Source organism: Ptiloglossa arizonensis, chromosome 14 (genome assembly GCF_051014685.1).
Source record: "Ptiloglossa arizonensis isolate GNS036 chromosome 14, iyPtiAriz1_principal, whole genome shotgun sequence".
NCBI classification, from domain to species: Eukaryota; Metazoa; Arthropoda; class Insecta; order Hymenoptera; family Colletidae; genus Ptiloglossa; species Ptiloglossa arizonensis.
In genome coordinates, this window is record NC_135061.1 from 6,889,682 (window position 1) to 6,911,303 (window position 21,622).

Sequence of the window (21,622 nt, forward strand, 5' to 3'; positions counted from 1 at the left end):
TTCCCGGAATCATCGTTCTTCGGCGAAGAGGTCGCTCTAAAACCATCGATACTCTACAAATACTATCGTATTCGATAGTACCACAAACGATATACAAAAACGAAGTTTCTACGTTTACTACTTTTTCCGACTTTGGTAGTTCGATTGAACATAGTTCCCGGAATCATCGTTTTTCGGCGAAGAGGTCGCTCCAAAACCATTGATATTCTACAAGGTCGGTATTTCAGATCGTGCGACACCGCTATAAAATATCCGTTTAGAAAACTATGTACGATAAATTCCATTCCTTCGTCGCGAATAATTCCGATTAGCAGATTTCACCATGAAGATGCGGCAATAAGGTTATGGTGTCAAAATTTAGGTGTAGCGATTCAATTCCTATTTTATAAAAAATAGGAACCGGAGTGCAGGGATGTATGAAAACGTACCATACAAGTAGAACCTAACACTTTATTTTACGCCTAGTCTGTTAACAATTCTGCTTTGGCTCACCCCCTCTCCCTCCGCATTGGTGATTAAAAAAAATATATATATATATATACATATATATGTATCATTCAAAACTGTATCTCACTCTCACTCTCTCTCTCACTTTCGAGAAAAAATATCTTCTTCAGTCTCGTGAGGTACTTTCGATTTGTCGTGCGAACGGTCGCTTTTGTACGAGCACTCTCATGATTGATAATGCAGAGACACGGGAGTCTTTGGTTTTACTTCAAGGTAATGAGAATAATCGAGCTGCAGAACGACGTAACGACTATTTACAAAAGCTCTTTTAAAAGGGAAAGTGTTTCCTACAAAGAGAATCGGGCAAAGGGGTGGTCTCCCTGCGGCCTTTGCAGTTCCGTTATCAACGACGTCCCATAGATTGATCATCTGGCACCCTACCGGTCTGAAATAGAATTGTTGTACAAGTTAAAGAACTTTCGTATTAATTCTGTCAACTTTTGGAACAGTTCAATTACACAATTGCGAAACCGAGACACGTCGATTCTTCCAATATGACGTAACCGACGCGCATATTCCTTAAGGTGAAGTACACGGACGCGACGTCTTTTCTGCTGAAAATTTCGTACACTTTCATCGTTCGATCTCTGAAACATGGAACAACCGTTGATAAATATCAAAATAATAAACGTAGCGACGTCAGAATTCCGGTCAATGTACCTCATTTCCTTACTCTCGTAATAAGGGTTGTTAATCACGGGTCTTCCCGTGGAGAGCATTAAATTTGCCATTAAAGACATCTTTCCGGCAAATACTGCGTGTTCAGGAGTATTATTTTTTATCCAGTCGAACAGTTCTTCTTGCTCGATATTACTGTATTCGCCTGTAAGATAAAGAGAACGGACCGAATGATGCGAGCACTGGTATTTGGAAACATAAAGCTCACGATAACGGTATCATTACCTATGATACTTCGTTCTTCCCTGAGTCTCTCTAAACCATGGTAAGACATAGCGGATATTAATAGAAGAGTAACGGCAGTTCTCATCATGTTATTCTTTAAACCAAGTTTCTCCAAATATCTGCTCGCGCAAACTGTGCCAGCTATTATACAAAGATGGGGGTTCATGAACAGTTTTAGTCTCATAATGAATACTGCCATTATAACGAAAGCACCGGTCTGTAAGCTGTTGTAGGCTAGATCTGCATCTATGCATTTGGGGTACCCTTTAACTTTGTAATTTCTGTACCAGAAATAGAGCGCCAGCATCCCAGCGAGTATGGCAGACGGCAAGAGTAGGGTCTTTATAATTGCCTCGTAACTTCTATACTGCAAGAAATCAAACTCGGCCGAGCATGTGTACAGCATGGTGTGAAAGTCTTTGTAACCGGTCAGTTTCGCTTTAAGTAAATTGAACACGTGTGCATCGTCTTCGGATACGAACGATTGTAACGATTTCAATAATTTTGTGCAGACAAGTACGAGTACAATTTCGAGACCTGTTTGCAGTTTTGTATCCATAGGTAGTACGTGTTTGACCAGTACGCTTAAAATAGTGCTAGTGAACATAAGGCATAAGTACAGGGAGTAAAATAGAGGTGTGTCGCTTGTCAGGCCCATTACTATTATAATGCACCAACCGTGAATTAAACAAATGCATCTATAAAGATCGCAAGAGATTATTCTCATCCACTTTAGTATAAGTAGTGCAATGATTTGAGTGGTAAAAACAAAATGAGAAAACTGCCAGCAGAATAGACTGATTACCGTCGATGCACCCATTTTCTGAAAAAATAAAGTTACACGTTATTTTATTAGGAAGGTTTTTCATTTATGCCAAACCGCTTTATCAAATGTTTCGACGTACCAAAAATAATTCTTTCGATACTTTTCCTACGTTTTGTTGAGTACCTTCTCTAAGAATCATAGTCAGCATGTACATCTGAGAAAGTATTACAGGATACGCAAAACTTTCCCGTAGGGGTGGGGTCCACTGGACGCGTGTGCATTCCTTGTGATTGTAAAAGAACAGCAGCACAGCAATGATTCCACAGCTTATGCTGTTACCCAGGTATACAGAGTAATCGAACAGTATAACTACCGTCAATATAGTAGAAAACCAAACAATCTCTAAGTAAAAATAAATAGGAACACCTAGGCCTTCGCAGGTGATCACAGGTGGCACATCATCTCCCCTTTCTATCTAAAAGAGATTTCTTTCTAGTTACACCGCACAGGAGGATCCGTTTACTTTTTTTTCAATTGTTACGGACAATGCGAATAAATTTTTGTTTCAAGATATTCTTATATAGGTGTCGATTCTCTAAATCTTGGGACTTTGCGTCTAATCCCTTGAACGACGAATGTAAACTATATTTTTAGTACTTATTAAAAACGATAGTCTTTAATATTCTTGGCACTATTATTGTACAGTTTTTCGCTACGTTATAACGATTAGAAATAAGTTCGAAGAAGGGCTTCCTTTAATTCTCGATTACTTGTCGAGTATTTACACGGATTGGTAAACTATAAATCCGACGCGTTCAAGGGATTAAATACTTTTAACGTATACAAATCTAATAAAAATGAGTCTCACTTCCCAACACTGGTCTATCGATATGATTCCCAAACTTTTAGCACAATGATAAAGCCATCCAGCTGCCAACTGTAAACCATTAATTCTTATTCTCTCAAAGTTTTGTTAAACCGACTAATGAAAATGTACCAACTGGAGTACGATACCTCTGGTAACAAGCTATATTTTCTACCCGCATTGATAATATTTCCATATTCCGAAATGTTATCGTGGCTGATTTTATTCAACCCCTCCATGAATGTTTTTGATTCCGCGATCGTCTTGTAGTACGAGTAATACATTCCCTGAAGCGAAAACAAAAGAAATCATACCTGGGCGCCTTTATGAGAATTTCATCGATCTTTTAAATTCGATCGGAACTCGTACCATTTCCGTGCGAAAGGACATTTCCCTCTCGATTTCGGACAGATACGAGAAATGCCGGTCATTTTCAAAAAGTGTGGAGACGTGCCACCGATGGAAAAACCCAAAAGCCAAACCTGTCACAAAAAAACGATAGTTTCACGGCACGTCGGTGAGAATATCACGAATTCCAGCTTCTTTCGTTGCGGAGAGACTTGTACCAATGAAATTCACAGCGAATTTATACAAATTGACGCTCCTACGCTGTGCTTTGTCTCCTCCTCTACGTTTCCTGTCACTTTCCGCCGCCATCTTTGGAAAACGATTAGATTGGGTCATGTGACCGTGTGAAAAACTCTACGCGCCACGTTTCACGCTATTTCAAAATACTTATCAGCTGTAAAAAATCATTTTTTCTTCCATTCCTATTTATATTATGGTCAACATGCGGAGAATTCGAATTGTAACGTTGATCTGTTACGCAAGCAACGAAACGAATAGAGAAAATACGTTCACGAGTACGGAACGTTTGTACGGTACGAAATACATTAATTTACGTGAGAGAACTTTGCGCTCGTAACTGGTAAAAATTTCCACCCGAGGAAAGTAAGAATTCTGACAGAAAAAAGTGACGTATGACGCAACGAACGAGTAAAAACCGTGTCGCGTTGAACAGTTAGAACGTGTACGTAAATTCACGCGATAGAGTATTAAACGACACACGTTTGATAACTTTGAAAAATTTAGCGCACAATACGGGAGAATTTTTTTCGACCGTAGAGACGTTTGTTACTCGTATCGATGATCCGACGCATTTTTTTCGGACGAAAACTATCCCGTTTACGTTATTTACATTTGAATTAAAATTTAGAGTAAATTCCTCGAAAGCGACTGGATCGAGTTGTTCGAGTAGAAGTGACATTGGACGATACATTCTATTCTTTGTACATAGCTCCGTAGGCCGAATCGGCAAGATTCCGAGGAGTGTTCAATTCTCGAGGACGGAAATGAATTTTCAACGAGAAAAGCTGTTCCTACGGCCCTGGATGCGCGCGTATAGCCAAGTGTGCATTGGCACTCCCGCTATCGATCAGTCGCGTGTTAGTCCACCGTGACATGGAGGATCTCCTGCTGCAGATCGTCCGAGAATCGAGCAATGCCAAGTTACAAAATCTACGGAAATCGGCACAGGAAGCGTACGGTGAGTCGATCTCGTTCGACGGTTCGTAACCGAATATCGTTCGTGCTCCGGTCACCGGAAAGGACCGACAGATTTTTCTACGTCACCAACCTAGCCGATATTTCCTATACCCTTGCTCCTCGCTGCCTCGTTAAATAATTGATCGCGTTGGAAAGCGAAATTCACTCCGGATTACATTTCTCGTAGTTCTTTTTCCATTCGATGTGTACACTTTTGAATCGTTAATTGGAAAGTTTGATTCGATCGATTGGGTACTCTCTCTGTGCAGACTTCCTGGACAAGCAGCAAGGGTTGCTACGCGATCCACCCCACGAGCTACGGGCGAAATGTCTACACACCTTTCAGCTAGCACTGGAAACCAAGAGGAGCAAATTCGTCGCGTTTGGCCTCTCGGGATTACACGTTCGTAACGAAACAAATATTTCACTTCCTTCTCTGTTCGTATCGTGTACGCGTAAAGGACACATCCGCCCGCGGGAAAGAACTCGGCGATAACGCCAACGATATCGACACACCGCTCGAAACGGTGCTCGACGTGTCCATCGGACTTTTTCATTCTTACCTTCGTTGAACCAAAAATTTTAACTACGAAACCTTTTTTCTTCTTCCTGCAATAATTACTTCGTTACCAAAATTCCTGTCTACGTGAACTTTGTAAATAAAACCGATAGTACGTTACGACTGTGGACGAAATTCAGCAAAACTATTTCGGTGCACCAGCAATACTGCAGACGATCGATCTTTTCATGTATTTCAAGAAAGAAAAGAGAGAAAGTTTTAAGTCGTAGTTCGACGAAATCGATCCATACGAACAAGTATAATTAATATTTTACAACGCGAAGAATAGTTTTATGAAACTTGTGTCCAAGTGTACGAACACAATCAGAATTGAAAACAGCTGGGACAGTTTTTTTACTCAAACGTTAAAGATTGCTAAGAAGTGAAACATTTAAGCGATTCGAGGACAAATGGTAAAAACCTTACCGCTGTTAAGTTCATAGAACTTTAGGTTAAAAATGCTTAGCGTTTGGTTATTCTGGAGCATCTGTAAAGTATTTCAGATATAGGTGGTTAAATTTTAGCTATATTATTTTTATCACGAGAATGGAAAATTATTATTAAAAAATTACCACGGCACCTAAAATGTGTCAAAGCTTCATCTTGTACGAACAATATTTGATTGCGTATTTCCAGTAGGCTTCCAATAACGTGTTTTAAATTTGTCGAGCATTCTTATCGAGTACTGTCGTAAATAATAATCGTTTACGATCGAAAAGGGAGGGTTTTCGTATTCGTATTTTTTTCAATCTTTGTAACGACTCAAACGCTCCATACGTGTTTGAAGGTACGCGTTAACTGTTCGGTAAATTCCAATTTTCTTCGAACAATATCGATTCAGAGTGGTAACGTGCACGTTCTAAATTCAGAGAATGTTGAGGGACGACAGATTTCAATCTCCGTACGAGCCAGAGGACGATTCGCTTTGGTTGCCCGCGCAAATGTTGCACGCGATGAGCTCCATACTGTCTCAGTCGGACGACACGCAAACGGATATGTTAAAAGTGAGTCTCGAACTCGTCTCGAACTCGTTCTAGTTTAAGAGACGTAATCCGTGTTCCTAACTCTTCTCAGGTTCTGTTGCAAGTCGCTTGTTCGTCGTATTGGACGATGAACGGCCGGTTAATAATCGCCATCCTCACTACCTGCTGCGAGGCTTTCGAGAACGGGAACCAGGCCGTGAGAACCGCTGCTCAGGCTGCGACCAGTCAGACGCTACGATCCTTCTGTCTCTTCTTAGGTAACGTAAACAGATACAATCCGATCGAAATTCGTCAATGCGACTGTTCACTGGCACGAAACGCGGCAAGACGTCTTATAGGTAATTCGATCGCGGTGCCCGACAATAGTTCGATCGATACGTTTCGCGTTCGTGCGACGGCTGATACGGAAACGATCGTTCCGTGATCGTTGGTCCAGCTACCGTACAACTTGTAACTTCTCCTCGCGAAATGGTAATTAAACCGTGAACGCTCCCCGAACGATGTTTGTTTCGATAGACGAGGAGTGTCAAGAAATGGACGAGAACGCCAAGAAGAACAAGAACGTTTGGGAAAGAGGTGTCTCTTGTTTCAACGAGGCTCTACCGATACTTCAGTACATCTGCAGCAAACTGGACGAGGCTCAAAAGTAAGAGGGAACGAAACTCATCGGGTAGAACGTCTACACTGTCCAACTGTAGGAAATCCTGTTCCAGCAACGGTAGAAACGGCAACACCGTGGTGTTTTTGCTCGAGTGTCTCCACACTTTGATCTCGTCTCTGCCGCAGAAGATCCACACGAACGCACACTTCACCACCTTCCTCTGGCAGAAGTTCTGTCCAGCGTTGATCGCTTTTCTGGGTACACCGAGGGTAGACAAGACCTTCACCTCCAGGGAGGGAAAGGAGACAGAGATTGGAAGGGGATCGGGATACTTGGCCACGTCTCTCAGCTTCGACAGCCATCAGGCGAAGACCGTCTACAGGCACGTTCTACGAACGAGGGACTGTACCATCTCCCGCTTATGAGAAACGATTTCACCTCGGATGGATCGAACGGAGACCTTTCGAAAGTTTTATCGATGGATTGGCGAACTTTTCACCACGGGAGTACAAACCCGGACCACTTGCAATTCAGAGTACACACGAAATTGGGAAGTTTTTAGCAACTGTTAGTACGAGTCAGAGGTTCTCAAAGTCTGTTTATGGCATTCTTGGTAGTTTTCTCGATGAATTGGTGTAATTGAAAAGTAATCCGAACGTGGCCGTGTCGTTTTCACCGGGGAAATTTCGCTAATTCGTTGGTATTACTTCGAGACAGATACGATGAGAGATACAATAGAAAGATTAAATTTCCCGTCGACTAAACTTTTGACGTTTACAGTATCGGAACGGAACTGGTGCGATTAGTAGGCTGCGTGGGACCTCTTCGACCAGTTCTGGAGTCCGTGTTCCACAGAATGTTGCTCTATCCACCTCCTCAGCAACGTTTAGAATCTCTGAAGGCTCTGAAGGAGCTTCTGCGCAGTCCTAGTCGGATGGTCGACTTTACAGGCCCGTTGTTGGTGGAGGAGGACAAATGCAGTCATATTCAAAGCGACATGGCATTGATGAGGCTGTAAGCGATTGTTTTTGACGGTAAATCTTTCGGATTTTAGGAACGAACGTGACTATTGTTTTTTAAAACAGAGCAATGGATTCCATCGAGGAATCGACCACCGGTGACTTGAGTATACTACACGCGAGTGTTTCGTGCGTGGTCGCCATGCTCTCTGCACTTCAGGAACTCTGCGAAGGAAAAGCCATTAATCATACTTACACCTGCACGATCAATGGTTTTTACGAGGATCTCGAATCCTGCGACTACCGGGGTCCTCTTACTTATCAGAGCATGGCACGGCTGCCAAAAACTTACAGGTGAACTTTAACGAGCATTTCTGCACGTATACGAGTTGTCAGGGTCGCTTCGGGGATACGAGTAATTGCTTTCTCGAAGGGAGTAGGTCAAACGTATAGGAAAATGTCGGAAAGTTAACGAGAAAATCTGACGAGACGACAGTTCTGATTTTAAAGCTGTTTCAAAGTATTCGATTCGAAACTTTTCTATTCGAGTGGGTGGATTAACGCTAAATTTACCAACCGATCGAAACGACTGGTTCCAACTGATTTCTTACAGAAATTTACTTTCAATTCCATAGTATGATTCCTGAAAATGTTACAACTTTGTCTATTTCCGTTGGTGCAACTTTCCTTACAAATTAAAAAAGTTCACTAATTCGCTTCACTCGGTTAGAAACGTTTAGCTTCTTTGTAGGATCTTCGAAGGTACTGACACAGAAAATACTGGTTTCTATAGCGTGTAGTCCTCTCGACGAAAGAACTCGCTAGATTTAGATTCACCGACTATTATACACAGGACTCTTTGCAAATGATTTCAATTTTAGAGAGCAATTGGAGCTGATGGGAATAGGTTCCGATTCGGACTCCTCGGGCCATGGACCCTCGGAAGGTGGCGATTCGACGGACACCGAGGGTCCTCAGAACGAATCTGACGATGTCCAAGAGGAGAACAGCTTGGAGGACAACGAATACGCGGTGGAAGACGAAAGAGAGAGGCTACGATTGGAGAAACTTCCAAAGTATCTTCACGTGGGTCGTCAGATGGCCGACGAATGTAACGTGGATCTGGAGAGGCACAACGCTAGGAAGTTCGTCAGGACTCTGAAGAGCGATGTAATCCCCATGGTGTTGAGCCTCAGGAGCAACATAGAAGTCGACGAGGCGTTGCAGAACTTTGCCTCGGAGTATTGTCAAGGTAGAGGAGTAGTACCCAAGCAGCACTGAAATAGTTTTGTTTACTAAAGCAAGGGAACGTGTGCTACATGTTCAGGTGTCTTCACAGCTCAGCAGAAGATCCAGGAGCAGACGGACATCAGTACAGATTCTTGCGCGTTGATCACGATCATGAACGCCGATGGGATCTATTTAGCTACCTATGCAGCGTTGCTACTCAACTTGAAATTGATCAGAATCAATTACTATCACGAGGACAGCCGTCAGGTCCCCATCAGTGAGGTACATTGTCTTCGGAATCCTCGTTTGTTTCCGTACCAACGACTTTTGTCGATTTTAACGAATCTTGTCGAATGTTTCAGGAACAATTCGTGGAGGAGGTGCACGGATCCGGAGTCCTGGTTTATTTATCCGCGACCTGGCTGTCCGAACTCTATCAACAAGTGTTGGCTAGCAATCTGCTGGAGAAATGTGGCTACAATCCTCGCTACACGGAGAACAGTGCTTTGATAAATGTCCTCACCGGTGAATAAGCGTGTTCGTAATGTAAGAAAGGCTCCGAGATTCCAAAGATCGATATCTGTGTTCTCTTTTCGCTAGACATCGATGGGATTCCTGGTAGCCAGAGAGGCGGACAGCTCTTGTCCGACTACATAAGGCTGGAGAAAGCCCAATTGTCTCGCAGTGAACCGACACCGGAAGCGGAAGCAGGCGCGAAGCTCTCCAGGAGAGTACTGACTTGTTGCTGGGGAAGTATGATGACCGTTCTGACGATAGGACTGAATCCTCCGAAGGAAGAGAACAATAAAGGCATCCTGAGCAGGGACGGGGGCAGGAGGGGTATCAGGGATACCGTTGTTCTGTCTCTGGAGGGTCTGCACAAAGCTGCGATCCTGAGCAATATACTCGGTTAACGAAATCTCTCAACGTATCGAAATCTTTCTATGGTGTACAGTGACTCGTAACTGTTTTCTCTCTTTTTCTTATTCAGGTCTGCAGAATCGCTGCGGTACCATCTTCGCCCTCCTGGCTAAAGCTGCTTGCACGGAACAATCTATATCGAGAATCACTCGAACGAAAGACGTTCTGCGTTTGAAACTGCAAAACAGAGCAACCAACATTCACACTTCGCACGCACTGAGCATGGATGTGCTCCTGGGCAAAGGTTTAGAGCTCGGTAGCCACGGTAGCGACTGCTGGCCCCACGTTTTCACGTAAGAGAAGTATCGTTTAGTCGAGGTTATAGATTCTGCAGCGGTGTCTCTCATTTTTAACCGTATACTTAAAAAAAGGTGCTGTTTGTACGTGAGCAAACTGGAACACGATTTTTTCGGAAGAAACCAGAATCCATTGTTACCCAAAACCCAGCAAAAGAAAGAGAAGAAGGATGCCTCGAATGGAGATCCCAAGGGAAGTCAGGATAAACTGAGACTTAATTTTAACATCGTTGACGAAGAGGAGACCTGGTAAGGTGTCACTTGCAACGAGTTTTTGGCATTTCGACGATGTTTCCTATTTATCGAAGCTTCGTCGTTGCAGCGTCGATGTCTACAGCTTTCTGTCGAGTCCCTACGCGCAGAATCCCAGTTCGGACACCATTCCAGAGATTATCCAAGAATCGAACGCGGACAGTCAGTTCAACGGTATCCTGCCCGCGGATTACGCGGCGAAGATAGTCTGCGTTTTCTCGCAACAAGTCGACAGACTGTTCGAGAACGCTGCGTTGAAGCTGAACCTACGAGCTCTGTGCTTATTCCTAACAGCCCTTTGCAAGGCCAGCAAGGCTCAACTGTTCAAGACTACCGACGGTTTCAAAGACAACAAACGATTCTGGTGGAGGAAGAGCAAACCCAGAGAAAACGAAATGAACGTGCTGCTCTTGGCTCGATTGGGGGAGGTCATGCTGAAATGCGTAAAGAGTGGAAGACCTCTGATTCACATAATGAGGGTGAGATCTTTGAGACGTTGCAGTTGAACGGTATCGACGGTTGTTTCGCGGTGGGAACACCGAGGAGGCTAATTGGAAAAATCGTGTCCCAGGTTTGGAGCATCCTGGGCCCGCACTTCATGAAAGCAGCCTGCCACAGGGACCGCAGCATCTCCAAGAAGGCAGTTCAATGCATTCACGACTCGATGGCAGCGTTACTGAACGAACAAGTCGAGTTGCCCCATTTCCATTTCAACGAAGCTCTCTTCAAGCCTTTCGAGAACCTCTTGTGCCTAGAACTCTGCGACAGCGATGTGCAGGACCAAGTAGGTCGTTTTGCTTCGTCAACGTAATTAGCGAACAAATTTGGAACTTGTCTTCAAAATTAATACATGACTTCTTCAATTTTTTTGGCCTGTTATTTCGATCTACAAAATGGACACTGGAAATTGTTAAAAACCATGAATTACTAAAACATATGAAACAGCAAATTTCAAATTTGGAACTTATTCTCGCCGAGTTAGCTATCGCGCGCGTATTCGTCCTTTAAATTCTTCGTTCACCTGAGAACGTGATAAATGTGTCCCTGCCAGATCGTCAGTTGCATCTGCGAGTTCGTCGAAACCAACTGTACGGAGATTCGTTCAGGCTGGCGACCTCTGTTTAGCGCGTTACGCGTAGCCTCGGTCGGTAATTCAGACAGTGTTGAATCGGCGCCCCTGTTGGAGGTCTTCAGAGTCTTCCTATCGACGGACAATACATTGGTCTTCGCCAATGCAGCGCTAGATTGCATCGTCTGCCTTCTGAGGCACGTACGGGGTATGGGTGACACCGAGGGACACCAGGACGAACAGGACCAGGTCGATATCGCAGAGTCCAAGCGAATGAAGCTCTGCGTGGAGAGTCTCAAGTATCTACTGAGCTGCAGCGACATCCTGGCGTCCATGTACGGTATGCCGGCTTGTCCCATCTTCCATTCGGCTCAGAGAATCCAGGTTTCGACGATACCCCAATACGTCGATCCCACGATACCGAACGCGGAGCTGATTAGGTTCGACAAGCACGCCGAAACGATACAAGAGAACATGTCCGAACGACCCCACGACGTCCTGATGGACAACGTTCACACGGTCACCACTCTGCAGAGCATGGATAAGCCCAGTGGCATTCTGAGGGTGTGGTACATCTTAATCGACGGCCTGGCTAGCGCTACCATGATATGTCCCAAACGTTATCAGCCGCATACTCTGGAAACTCTGTTCCATCTCCTACGGGACACGTTGAACGTTCCTGGAGCAGCGTTCGGGCTCTACTGCGTTAATCATTTGTTGCTTCCGATGGTGCAGAATTGGCTGAGAAAGACATCGAAAATCTTCAGGGGTTGGGACAACTTTGCACCCAACTTCAAACAGTGTTGCGGTCTCACGACGGATCTGGTCGTCGATTACTTGACTCATCTGCAAGGTGACGGAACCGTTAATTACTTTTAATACGATCGACTTTTCGACCACGCCGCGGACAAATTTCCAAATGGAAGTAACTGGGATTTGTTCGATGGTTTTTAGGTCCCGAGGTAGTCCGGAACGATGCCTATCTATCGGCCACGACGCTGATGTTGAAACAACTGTTACTGGTGATGGCGGAATGCGTCGTTCAGCCCACGGAGAGCATAGCTCGTTTAGGTTGCGCTTGTATCAGGTAAGCCGTTGTTCTCCCATTGAACGTCAAATCGCCAACAAGTTACTCCAAATCGACGAAACTTTCCAATCGAGCACCTACAACTCGATTCCTCTCCAATCTAGTCGGCCACCAATTAAAGACTCCCCTTAACCGTGTCGAAGCCCATCAGGGGCTGAGTCAATGACTCGGTATCGAATTAAGATCACCGGTTAGCAAAGAAGGCACTCCGTCGTTGCTTCGATACCGGCTCGAGAATTCGCGTTTTCAAACCTGACTCGAATCGAACTGTGCTCCCAAAACGGAAACGAAACAGTGCGGGTTGTAACAAGAACGAAGGTAGATTCGCAAGTTTCAAAGACGATTCGTCGATACCGATCGAATGAATGATCCGAACTGCCGGGCCAAAGGAGACCGTGTTCCTAAAATAGGAACGAAGTGAAATTCGTCGTTCTCCAAGTCGCTATCGGTTCAAATCCAAACAATGGAGCCAACGGAGACTATATTCCTCGAACAGAAACGAAACTATGACGTCTGATAGAAAGAAAGGTAGATCCGTCGCTACCGATTGAAATCCAAACAACCGAGCCGAAAGAAACCAAGTTCCTAAGATAGACAAAACGGTGCAAGGTAGATCTGCAAAGATTAGTCGTTACAAGAGTCGGTACTAATCTGTATGCAAGCAGCCAGGTGAAAGGAGATCGAGTTCCCAAAACGGAAAGGAAACTGTTCGAGATCTAATGGAAACGGTGGTAGATCCGCAAATCCGAAAGACAATTGGTCGTTGTTCGATTCGCTGGCAATCGAAATCCAAAGAGCCAGGCCAAAAGAGACGGCGCTAGTCTCGCGAGATGGGTGTAGAACGATCAGAAGAGAGAAAGGGTGAATCATAACGCGGAGGTTCGATGGAATGTACATCGACGGAGGTTAGATATATCGTCGTTACGGGCGTAGCGTGCGTGTAAGATGATAACGAAGCTTGACAGGCTGTCCGGTGGGATAAGGTAGCCACCGACACTCGACACCCCCGGAGCGTCGTGCCAACAACACACGCACACACCGAGCGGTGTGTGCGGCACACACACGGTAGAGGGACCGTCTCGGGCGTTCGTCTTTCTCTATCTCTGGCCCGGCTGTATCCATTCGCGCGTTTTCTCCGTATTAATGCACGGCGTACGTCGAGCTGTGTAATTCAATCCCGGCCGGGGTCGGTCGCGAGGTATCGATGTACAGGCGTGCGCGAAGTTTAAAAACGGGACAGGTTCGCGGGCAGATAGCTAGCCTGGCAGTGAATGACGAACGGGATCCTGATCTGAAATCCTAGAGTCACCCACTCTTGGTAGCAATCCGCTTCTCTCGACCCGGACTTCGATTCGTTCGTCTGGCGCCCGATCCGAGCGAAAAAGTACTTTCGAACGAGCACCGATCCGAAGAATCCGATCGCGTCCAAGTGTCGTTCGGTCCCTAAACTGGACCGCTCGAACGGACGGAGGGAACAGAGACGTCCTCGTCGAACACTCGAAAGACTGTTCGATGAAAAAAGGGAAATCTCGTTTTCCATAGGCACGTTCTCGTGAGCAGCGGTCCGCTACTCACCCCAGAACAATGGGAGGTCTGCGGCGTCGCCTGTTACCGCGCCTGTTCGAATTCTCTCCAGGAGTTGCACCAGCTGACCATGGCTTTCTCACCGAGATCGGAATCCTTTTACGGCGACGTTGCTCAGGTCAAGGTTGCCGCGCGACGGGATGCAACTCTCGAGGAGTCGGAACGACTACGACAGCTCGCCGCCCAGGTAGGTTGCCTCATTCTTCCTTCTAAGTCCGAACCTCTCTATCTGGAAGGAAATATTTCACTTCTGGCTGTTTGACGTTCGTTGTGCTTATTTGTGCCTTCACATCCGCCTCCACGAGCTCTCCGGCTGAGCGTATCCGTTCGACTGTACTGACTTTCGGTGATCAGTGGACAGCGCGAACCAGAGACCGATCCTTTCAATCGATGTGTTCCCTAACTTGCATCGGAACCACGGTGTTCGGCCTTCTAGGGTATTTTAGAGCCAAGAGTGTGCAGCGATTTCTATACGTGGCACTAGTCGGATAACCAGATGGGAACATCCTTGGAAATGGATGAGAAATTTGTGATTTTGATACCTGCTGGAAAAGGAAACGCAAAGACCCCGTTGTCCACGAAGAGGCTGTGGACGATTTTATATTTATTTTTGGGCATCGGTACACAGCGAATTACGCGAAACATTTCGGTGGCTTGTATTTTCGAGCCTAATTGCTTTTCCCACTCGGTGTTTGTAATACGATTCTGGGTGTCAACAGTCGTAAAAGTTACGAACTTTGGTTCCATTATTAACGGTGTTCTCCACTCTGTACACTCTTGGGTCGAAAATATCTTGGAAGACCGAACGTCGCCCTTGTCGCCCTTGTACGGGATCAATTGATCGTTCGATTGTTTGTTCTCGATCCCAATTTTGAACGTGTCAAAATTTTGTTGCGTCACTTTCACGGAATCAATTGAGACCGTACGCGAGGGAGATTAACCCCTTGCCCTACGATTTGACTTTCGCTGACGCGTGTCGTAAGCGACAGCAAGCTCGGTCGCAACGCTCACCGTCCTCGTGAACGTTGAATTTTCTTTCTCGAGAGATCACGCAAGAGTTTCTTTCCGATATTTCGAAGAAGATAGATTTGTACGTAGCTGCGCGAACAAGACTCGCCGGTAGTTGTTGCGTTTGGCTCGATTTCCTAGCCACGAGTCTCGCGCGATATTGTAGGCGAAGGGGTTAATGTTTTCCGTAGAATCCGTAACTTCCAAGTAACTTTGCTCGGTTGTCAATGGGAATGAGTGCGAGAGCGTGTTGTGTGTACATATATAGAAGTAACTATATCGGCAATTGTCCGTGAGAGAGACACACGTGGTGCCCTCCTGACCTGACTTGCTCTCAGGTGAGCCAGCTGCGCGAGGTATTGTCTGCCATCAAGAGGCAGAATGCGGCGTCACTGCCGACGACACCTTTCCAGGATTCGATGACCATTGAGACGACACTGCTCGACCAGCACACTACCTCCTACTCCGTCGGTTGTAGGCAGCACACGACACCCCCCGATTACACTAACACTACGTCGAACACGGGCCCCCATTGGCTCTAGCCGCCCACGGTAACTCACGTCATGGATTTTAAAAAACAAAACTAAACGAAAAAAAAAAAAAAAGAAACAAAAATTTTTAACGAAACGATAGGAAAAAAAAGCAAACAGACGAACGAAATGTACCGCATCGATTCTTCTTGTACCGACACGAATCTGAAAAAAAAAAGAAAGAAACGAATTGGTAAAGAAAACGAGATCCACGTTGATCTGTCGCGATCTACCGAGAGATGAAAGACTCTCGCGACGTGGTCGTCGTCGACAGGCCTGCTATCGATCCACGTTCTTCGCGACTCAATCGACTTGCAACCGCTTTCTGCCTTTCGGAGATCGTTCTCTCCGGGAAAGATCCTCGCTCTCGCAAATTGTGATCGTAGACGATCTAGATTTCTCCGATTCTCTATATTTCTTTCCTTTGCTACAGCGTGCCTCTTGAATCGTGCGCTTTGCGTGTGTTTGAGCTTGCATCTGTATGGCTGATGGCATACAGTGGCGTAGAATCCAAGTTTTTCGAACAAAGTTGCGATTCCAAGACTACCCGATCGGCCTAAACGATTACTCGAATTCTATGCCGCTGTGCAGCGTTGCGACTAGATGACTGTCCGAGTGTTCCAAGTAAAAAGAAACAAAGAAAAAGAAAAAGAAATGACGACAATAATCTTTGTACGAGATTGCGCATTGTCGACACACTCGTGTCTCCTTTAAATCTGTATTTTTGTACCGCTCGATGCACACTGTGTCAAATACAGATGCTTTTATTATCTGCTGATTGGTTCTTGTATTGCACCCCCCATACCTTTTGATCGGCTGCCGCGACGGGAACGAATGAGGACGGGGAGGAATCGAAGTAAGCCTGTCGACGCCGAGACGAAACGATTGGTAAACCGATCACCTCGTTTAGATGTTTGCACTCGCTGGTAGAAGGCACAGGTCAGGCTGCAGAACCTCCTCGACGAGGTCCTTTTTTTTTCGTAGAATTCATCCTCGTCCGTGGAATCCTTCGGTCGTCTGAATACACATATAGTACATATGTCGAACGACACGACTCACGGATTTGCAAATTTTCGAAGCGTTCTCTAAACCTGTTCTATCGAATCTCTCAATCGAGTAGCGTAGACCCATTGGCTGAAAATTAGTTAATAGTATTAGCGTACCTCGAGAAATAATTATTCGGAGCATAGAAGGACCCCGTCGTTGGCCGAGATATCATTTAAACTTAACTTGGCACGGTCTTGCGTATCACCATTAAAATCCATGGCTTGAGTCCATGGCTAGAATTTCACTGTCACATAATATGTACGTGATGAGATATACGACACCTATTCTAGAAGCTGCAGCTTTCGTAGAATGCACACGTATTTTACCGACCGAGCGAATTAACGAAATTAATCACATTAGGTCGAGCTAGAACCACCGTCGATTACTTTTACGATTATTTACGAACGGACCGTCATCCTTAGTCACAACATCACGATATATCATTGCAACAGGCTCCAGACGTCACGCACGATCGCTTCTGTAGTTTCTCGAACCGAGGATCCATAAAATTAACCGGGTATCTGGTGCACGAAGATGAAGTGCATATACTTCGAGGATCTACGAAGAATCGTGCGGTGAAACGTCGTACTCGATCCACGAAGAATTGACGTTTTTCTGCTCGTCCCTTCAGGTGTTCCTCCTCGAGGAACAACGCAACGAAGACACATCGAGAACATCCGACGACAGGTCCTACGTGTTTCTCCTCTATCCACCTTCGGTTGGCTCTACTCTCAATCCGGATCTCTATATCGTTAGAGTTCAGCTCAGGGCGCTGGTGGTCGGTCTTCTGGTTCATCAGATGCTCCTCCATTGCATCGCCAGTGTCCTTTTGCAGGGCGCCGATTCCTCTTTTCCCAGGTACGTACCCCTTTTTGAGAATATTGCACGGTGATTCGCGTAACAGCGTGATTTCACCGAGACAACATTTCGAAAACGTATCGCATCTGGTTTTCATCCCGAAGAGATACACGAGCGACGCAATTTTAGTAAGTAAAAACGCTCTATTTTATTTAAAAATGATCAAGCGTGAACATAAAAATGTTTCTTACCGTTGGATTCAGTTAAGTTTCAAGTATCGACCAACAGATATCACCGGTGATCTAATTATCTTACAATCGGGGTCATCTCCTTTGGTAAATATTCAAAATTTTATTCTGCCAACTTCTCCATCATCTTGACTTTCTTCTTCTTCTTCTTCTTCTTCTTCTTCCATTACTCGAAGCCATTACTAAATGTGCACCTGCCGCTATTGTTCTCAAAGACACGACCCAGGCTACCGAAGCTGCTTGTGAAATTGGTTTCGTCGCGTACTATTGTACAAACACTGACGAGATCGTGCAAGTGGCATCGAGTGACCATTTTTCCATACGACGCCAAGGTTGTGGGACAATTTTAATTCACGTATGAAAAACGGACGATATTGAACGCAGTGTTACTTCAGTGGAATCACGTTTTAACCGAACCAGCTTGATTATTTCCGGTGCCAGTGTACCGATTCAAAGTGTATTCTAGATAATAGAACAATTTCTACGAGTTGCATCCAAAGTTCTCAAAGTTACCTTTAGTTTCTAAAAAGTAAAACCGTACAATTTTTAAATCGGTTTTAAATCAGGAACTTTCCAACCTGGCTGACGCTGGAATCTCGTTCGAATTCTAGCTTATCTCACGTGATACCGCACTCGACGTCATCAGCGTCACCAAAACCAATTGTACACGGCTGTCTCTCGTACCTGAACACTCGCCACGTGGATACATTCTTCTCGGCATTGGATCTCTCGTACGCAGCTGCTTTGAAATTCGACAGTCGTCCAGGTCTGAAATTCTTGGTCCAAAAGGTAGCCAACCTTCGCCAGCCAGCGAACCTCTATCGCCAGGCAGGTGCAGCCTGGACAGTGAAGATAATCACACTGTTCGAGTTGTGTCTGCGCGAAATGGATAACACCGAGGTGACCCTGGAGACCGTCAAGTCGATACTGACCCCGAATCCCGACGATAAGGAGTGTCTCAAGACCTCGAATCTCAAAAAGCTGTCCAAGTACCTGAGACAGCTGCGCAACACGTTCGACGAACTATGCGAGAGCTACGTGGAGGTGGTCTTGGACGAGGATGGAAAACACACCAGAGTGGACAGTTTCTCGGAGAGGAAGATATTTCTATTGGTGGCCCAGCCGGACGACTATCCAGAGATCATAAAAAAGGAACCGATCAACGACAGAGCCACACCTGTCATGGCTGAGTCGTCAACGGAGGAATCGGAAGGTCAGATGGACCAGGAAGAACCGGAGGACATCGAAGCCTACAACCCTAACTTGGACGACGAGAGCGGATTGGAGGAACTCGGACCGGAGCTCGACGACGATCCTAGACCCTTCAGATTGTCCGACCTGGCGGTGGAGTACTCTACTGACTCTGGTCCCCAGTCTGAACCGGAGACGGACAATTCTAGACCAGTTTCCAGGTTAGGCTCCGTCACGGAGAAAATCGTTTACCCTGATCGCTCGGGTGGCACTTCCAGCGAAGGATACATCGACGGCAAGTACAGTTCCACGACTCCAGCACCGTCGCAGCTGATCAACAATCGGGACAACCTGTACTACAAACTGGGCTCGCTACGCAGGACCGAGTCCGCGGACTCTTTCGGGACATCGGTGTTGGAGACAAAGGCAGCCAATGTTGGTCTGACGTTCGACGAGGTCTCCGCGTATCGGAAACCGAAACCAGAGAGAAGGAAAAGCGACGCCTGCTTGTTGTCCCGCAAGAACTCTTGGAAGTTCACCGTGTCCGGCGAAGCGGAGGACGCGGATAAGTCCACGCGATTCGATTCGGCAAGATTGAGGTGCGCATCGGTGATGGAGCTGAGGAGAACACGGGGAACGGCCGTGTCCAGTTCGTCCTTGAAGATCGAGAAGAAGGAGGACACAGGCTCCTCCAAGTTTTTGGACAACATCGACGAACTGTTGCGCTACTACGAACGCAGCAAGAGGGGCTTCAGAACCAATCCGTTCTTGAAAGACGAGGCAGAGGAGTCCACTGTCGAGAACCAGAAAATTCCACCGCGGGAGATCGTGTTCCAGAAGAAATGTAACATTCACAAGGACAGCGAGGCACGGAGAAAGGCTTGGGCCGAGACTCTCAGCACCGTGTTGGATTGGACTCTGGCTTTACCGGTGAGTTGCGATTATTCTCGAGGAATCGAGAACATACGATTCAATGTTTCGATTAACCTACCGTTTATCGTTAACGCGAAAACGAAAATTTGTTCGCAGGACGCTCAACTGACCCCGTTGCTTCCGGTTTTCGTGAGCGGCGTGCGAGTCCTCACGAGACACGCGATGGATCAGATCCTCAAGCATCGACTATCCGCCCTTTTCCACCGAATTGCGGTGCTCTACGGATTGACGAGCAATTAGGAACAATTGCGATACATTTGGGAACAGATGTATTTTCACGACTTGTCCCGAGATCGCTTTGCCCACCGACGAAACTAAAACGTCGGACACTGGAGCGAACACGTTCCGATTAAAATTTGAAGAATTTTCAGCTCCAACGGTGGTGTCTACTCCACGAACATCCTAGACTGTGTACAGAACATCCGCATCTTCACTCAAAGTACGCTTTCGTACGTTAAACACACTACGAACAGTTTCAGTCAATAGATACCGGAGGAATCCTCCATACTGTACGAAGAAAAAGCATCGTTAGACCGATGATCGGAGTCAATCTTTAGATAAGAAACACCCGAAGACAATGATTGTCGTGTTTCGGAAGTAAATATTTTCATTCGGGTCTTTTTCAAGAGAACGATTTTTAAAAATCTCATCTACGTTAAGAGCTTCTAACCAAATCTTCGTTCCTAAGAGAGAAGAAAACGACGGAAGGATCCGTGTTTACGTTCACGAAGTCGCGTCAACGAAGAAGGGCAAGTTTACGAATCCATGTTCACGAAGAAGGACAAGTTCACGAAGTTGTGTTCTCGAAGAAGGGCAAGTTAACGAGTTGTTCGTGTCGACGAACGAAGAAGGGTGATCAACGACTATTTTAAACGTCACCGTTTCCAACGAAGCTGAACGTCGACTCCGTGTTTCGCGAAGGAGTCGAAGAATCCTAAGTTCGCCCAAAGCGGCCGGAAGTGCCGTGCACATGACCGACAATAGCTCATCCTGGATTCACCACGAGCGAAAGAAACGATGTCCCGTTTTCAGCCTGTCTCTAGTTCACCGCGCGCCCAGACGCGTCGACACGGAGAGACAAGGATTTTATTTACGATCCACTCTGCACGCACATCTCTCGATTCTCATTTTATGCTCTTTGCGCTTAACTGTAGTTTGCGGTCCAGTCGCGGAGTCGGATATACCGGAGTCTCGCTTCCAGCGTCGGGCGAATACGCGCGGCGCGGCGCGGCACCGCGTCCTCGCGAGTCCGATAGACGTCGCGAGATGGTACGGTTCCCTCTTCGGCTATTTTTCTTTCAAGTTTCGAGAAACAACGTAGAATTCTTTCCCAGGTGAACGTCCAAAACTGATTCTTGGATACCATTTGAATTCTTCATTGGGGTAAGGGGACGATGGATCTTTCGATTCGTTGAATCTCGAGCGTATCGGATGATTCTTAAACGTCGAGGGAGATCAAATTCCGAGTACGAGAATGGGGGAAAAAGTGTTTCGGTTCGAAGTTAGGAAGAATTCAAAGAAGCGTCTTAGAGGTTTACTTCGCCACGGCATGTACCGATCTCTTTTCTTTTATTTTTCGATTTTCACGAAGAAAATTTACCCCGTATCTTCGGATAAATACGACGCACATTTTTTTTTAGTTTTAAGTAAGGTTTTTTATCTTCCGTTTAGGAAGGTCACTTTTGGTGCAATTTCTAACGTTTCCTTCTCTTTCTTCTATCGATTCTCGATCTCTACGGA

At 45.8% G+C, this 21,622-nt stretch overlaps 2 protein-coding genes across 4 annotated transcripts; one reads left to right on the top strand and one right to left on the bottom strand.

Annotated features, from left to right (window-relative positions):
* Window positions 1-432: 432 nt before the first annotated feature.
* Window positions 433-3,698, bottom strand: LOC143154233 (C-mannosyltransferase dpy-19). Its single transcript, XM_076326162.1, has 9 exons — window positions 3,608-3,698; window positions 3,411-3,523; window positions 3,191-3,328; window positions 3,045-3,113; window positions 2,316-2,651; window positions 1,411-2,233; window positions 1,168-1,330; window positions 966-1,094; window positions 433-892 (listed from the first exon to the last, which is right to left on the bottom strand). The coding sequence occupies exons 1-9, from the start codon at window positions 3,696-3,698 to the stop codon at window positions 673-675; spliced, it is 2,082 nt and encodes a 693-aa protein (XP_076182277.1). The 3' UTR covers window positions 433-672.
* A 688-nt stretch (window positions 3,699-4,386) lies between these two features.
* LOC143154387 (brefeldin A-inhibited guanine nucleotide-exchange protein 3) lies at window positions 4,387-20,232 on the top strand. Of its 3 annotated transcripts, none has more exons than XM_076326525.1 (22): window positions 4,387-4,587; window positions 4,856-4,989; window positions 6,015-6,149; window positions 6,220-6,385; window positions 6,645-6,774; window positions 6,827-7,111; window positions 7,510-7,743; window positions 7,815-8,042; window positions 8,570-8,940; window positions 9,016-9,200; window positions 9,281-9,443; window positions 9,519-9,827; window positions 9,910-10,132; window positions 10,211-10,384; window positions 10,458-10,866; window positions 10,959-11,171; window positions 11,439-12,309; window positions 12,411-12,543; window positions 14,086-14,314; window positions 17,344-17,570; window positions 18,370-19,879; window positions 19,979-20,232. In XM_076326525.1, exons 1-22 carry the CDS (start codon window positions 4,503-4,505, stop codon window positions 20,120-20,122), a joined length of 6,558 nt encoding a protein of 2,185 aa, XP_076182640.1. In that variant the 5' UTR covers window positions 4,387-4,502; the 3' UTR covers window positions 20,123-20,232. The 3 variants fall into 3 exon arrangements, with proteins under 3 accessions (XP_076182640.1, XP_076182641.1, XP_076182642.1); XM_076326526.1 differs by having other exon boundaries at window positions 9,028-9,200; XM_076326527.1 differs by having other exon boundaries at window positions 6,842-7,111.
* The last annotated feature ends 1,390 nt before the right edge of the window (window positions 20,233-21,622 follow it).

Coding starts and splice junctions, on each gene's coding strand:
- LOC143154233 (XM_076326162.1), bottom strand. CDS start 3,698: ATGGCGGCGGAAAGTGACAGGAAACGTAGAGGAGGAGACAAAGCACAG. Junction 3,329..3,410: donor TGTCCTTTCGCACGGAAATG/GTACGAGTTCCG, acceptor TTTTCGCTTCAG/GGAATGTATTACTCGTACTA. Junction 3,114..3,190: donor AATATAGCTTGTTACCAGAG/GTATCGTACTCC, acceptor AATGGTTTACAG/TTGGCAGCTGGATGGCTTTA.
- LOC143154387 (XM_076326525.1), top strand. CDS start 4,503: ATGGAGGATCTCCTGCTGCAGATCGTCCGAGAATCGAGCAATGCCAAG. Junction 6,150..6,219: donor CGCAAACGGATATGTTAAAA/GTGAGTCTCGAA, acceptor AACTCTTCTCAG/GTTCTGTTGCAAGTCGCTTG. Junction 12,310..12,410: donor TTACTTGACTCATCTGCAAG/GTGACGGAACCG, acceptor GATGGTTTTTAG/GTCCCGAGGTAGTCCGGAAC.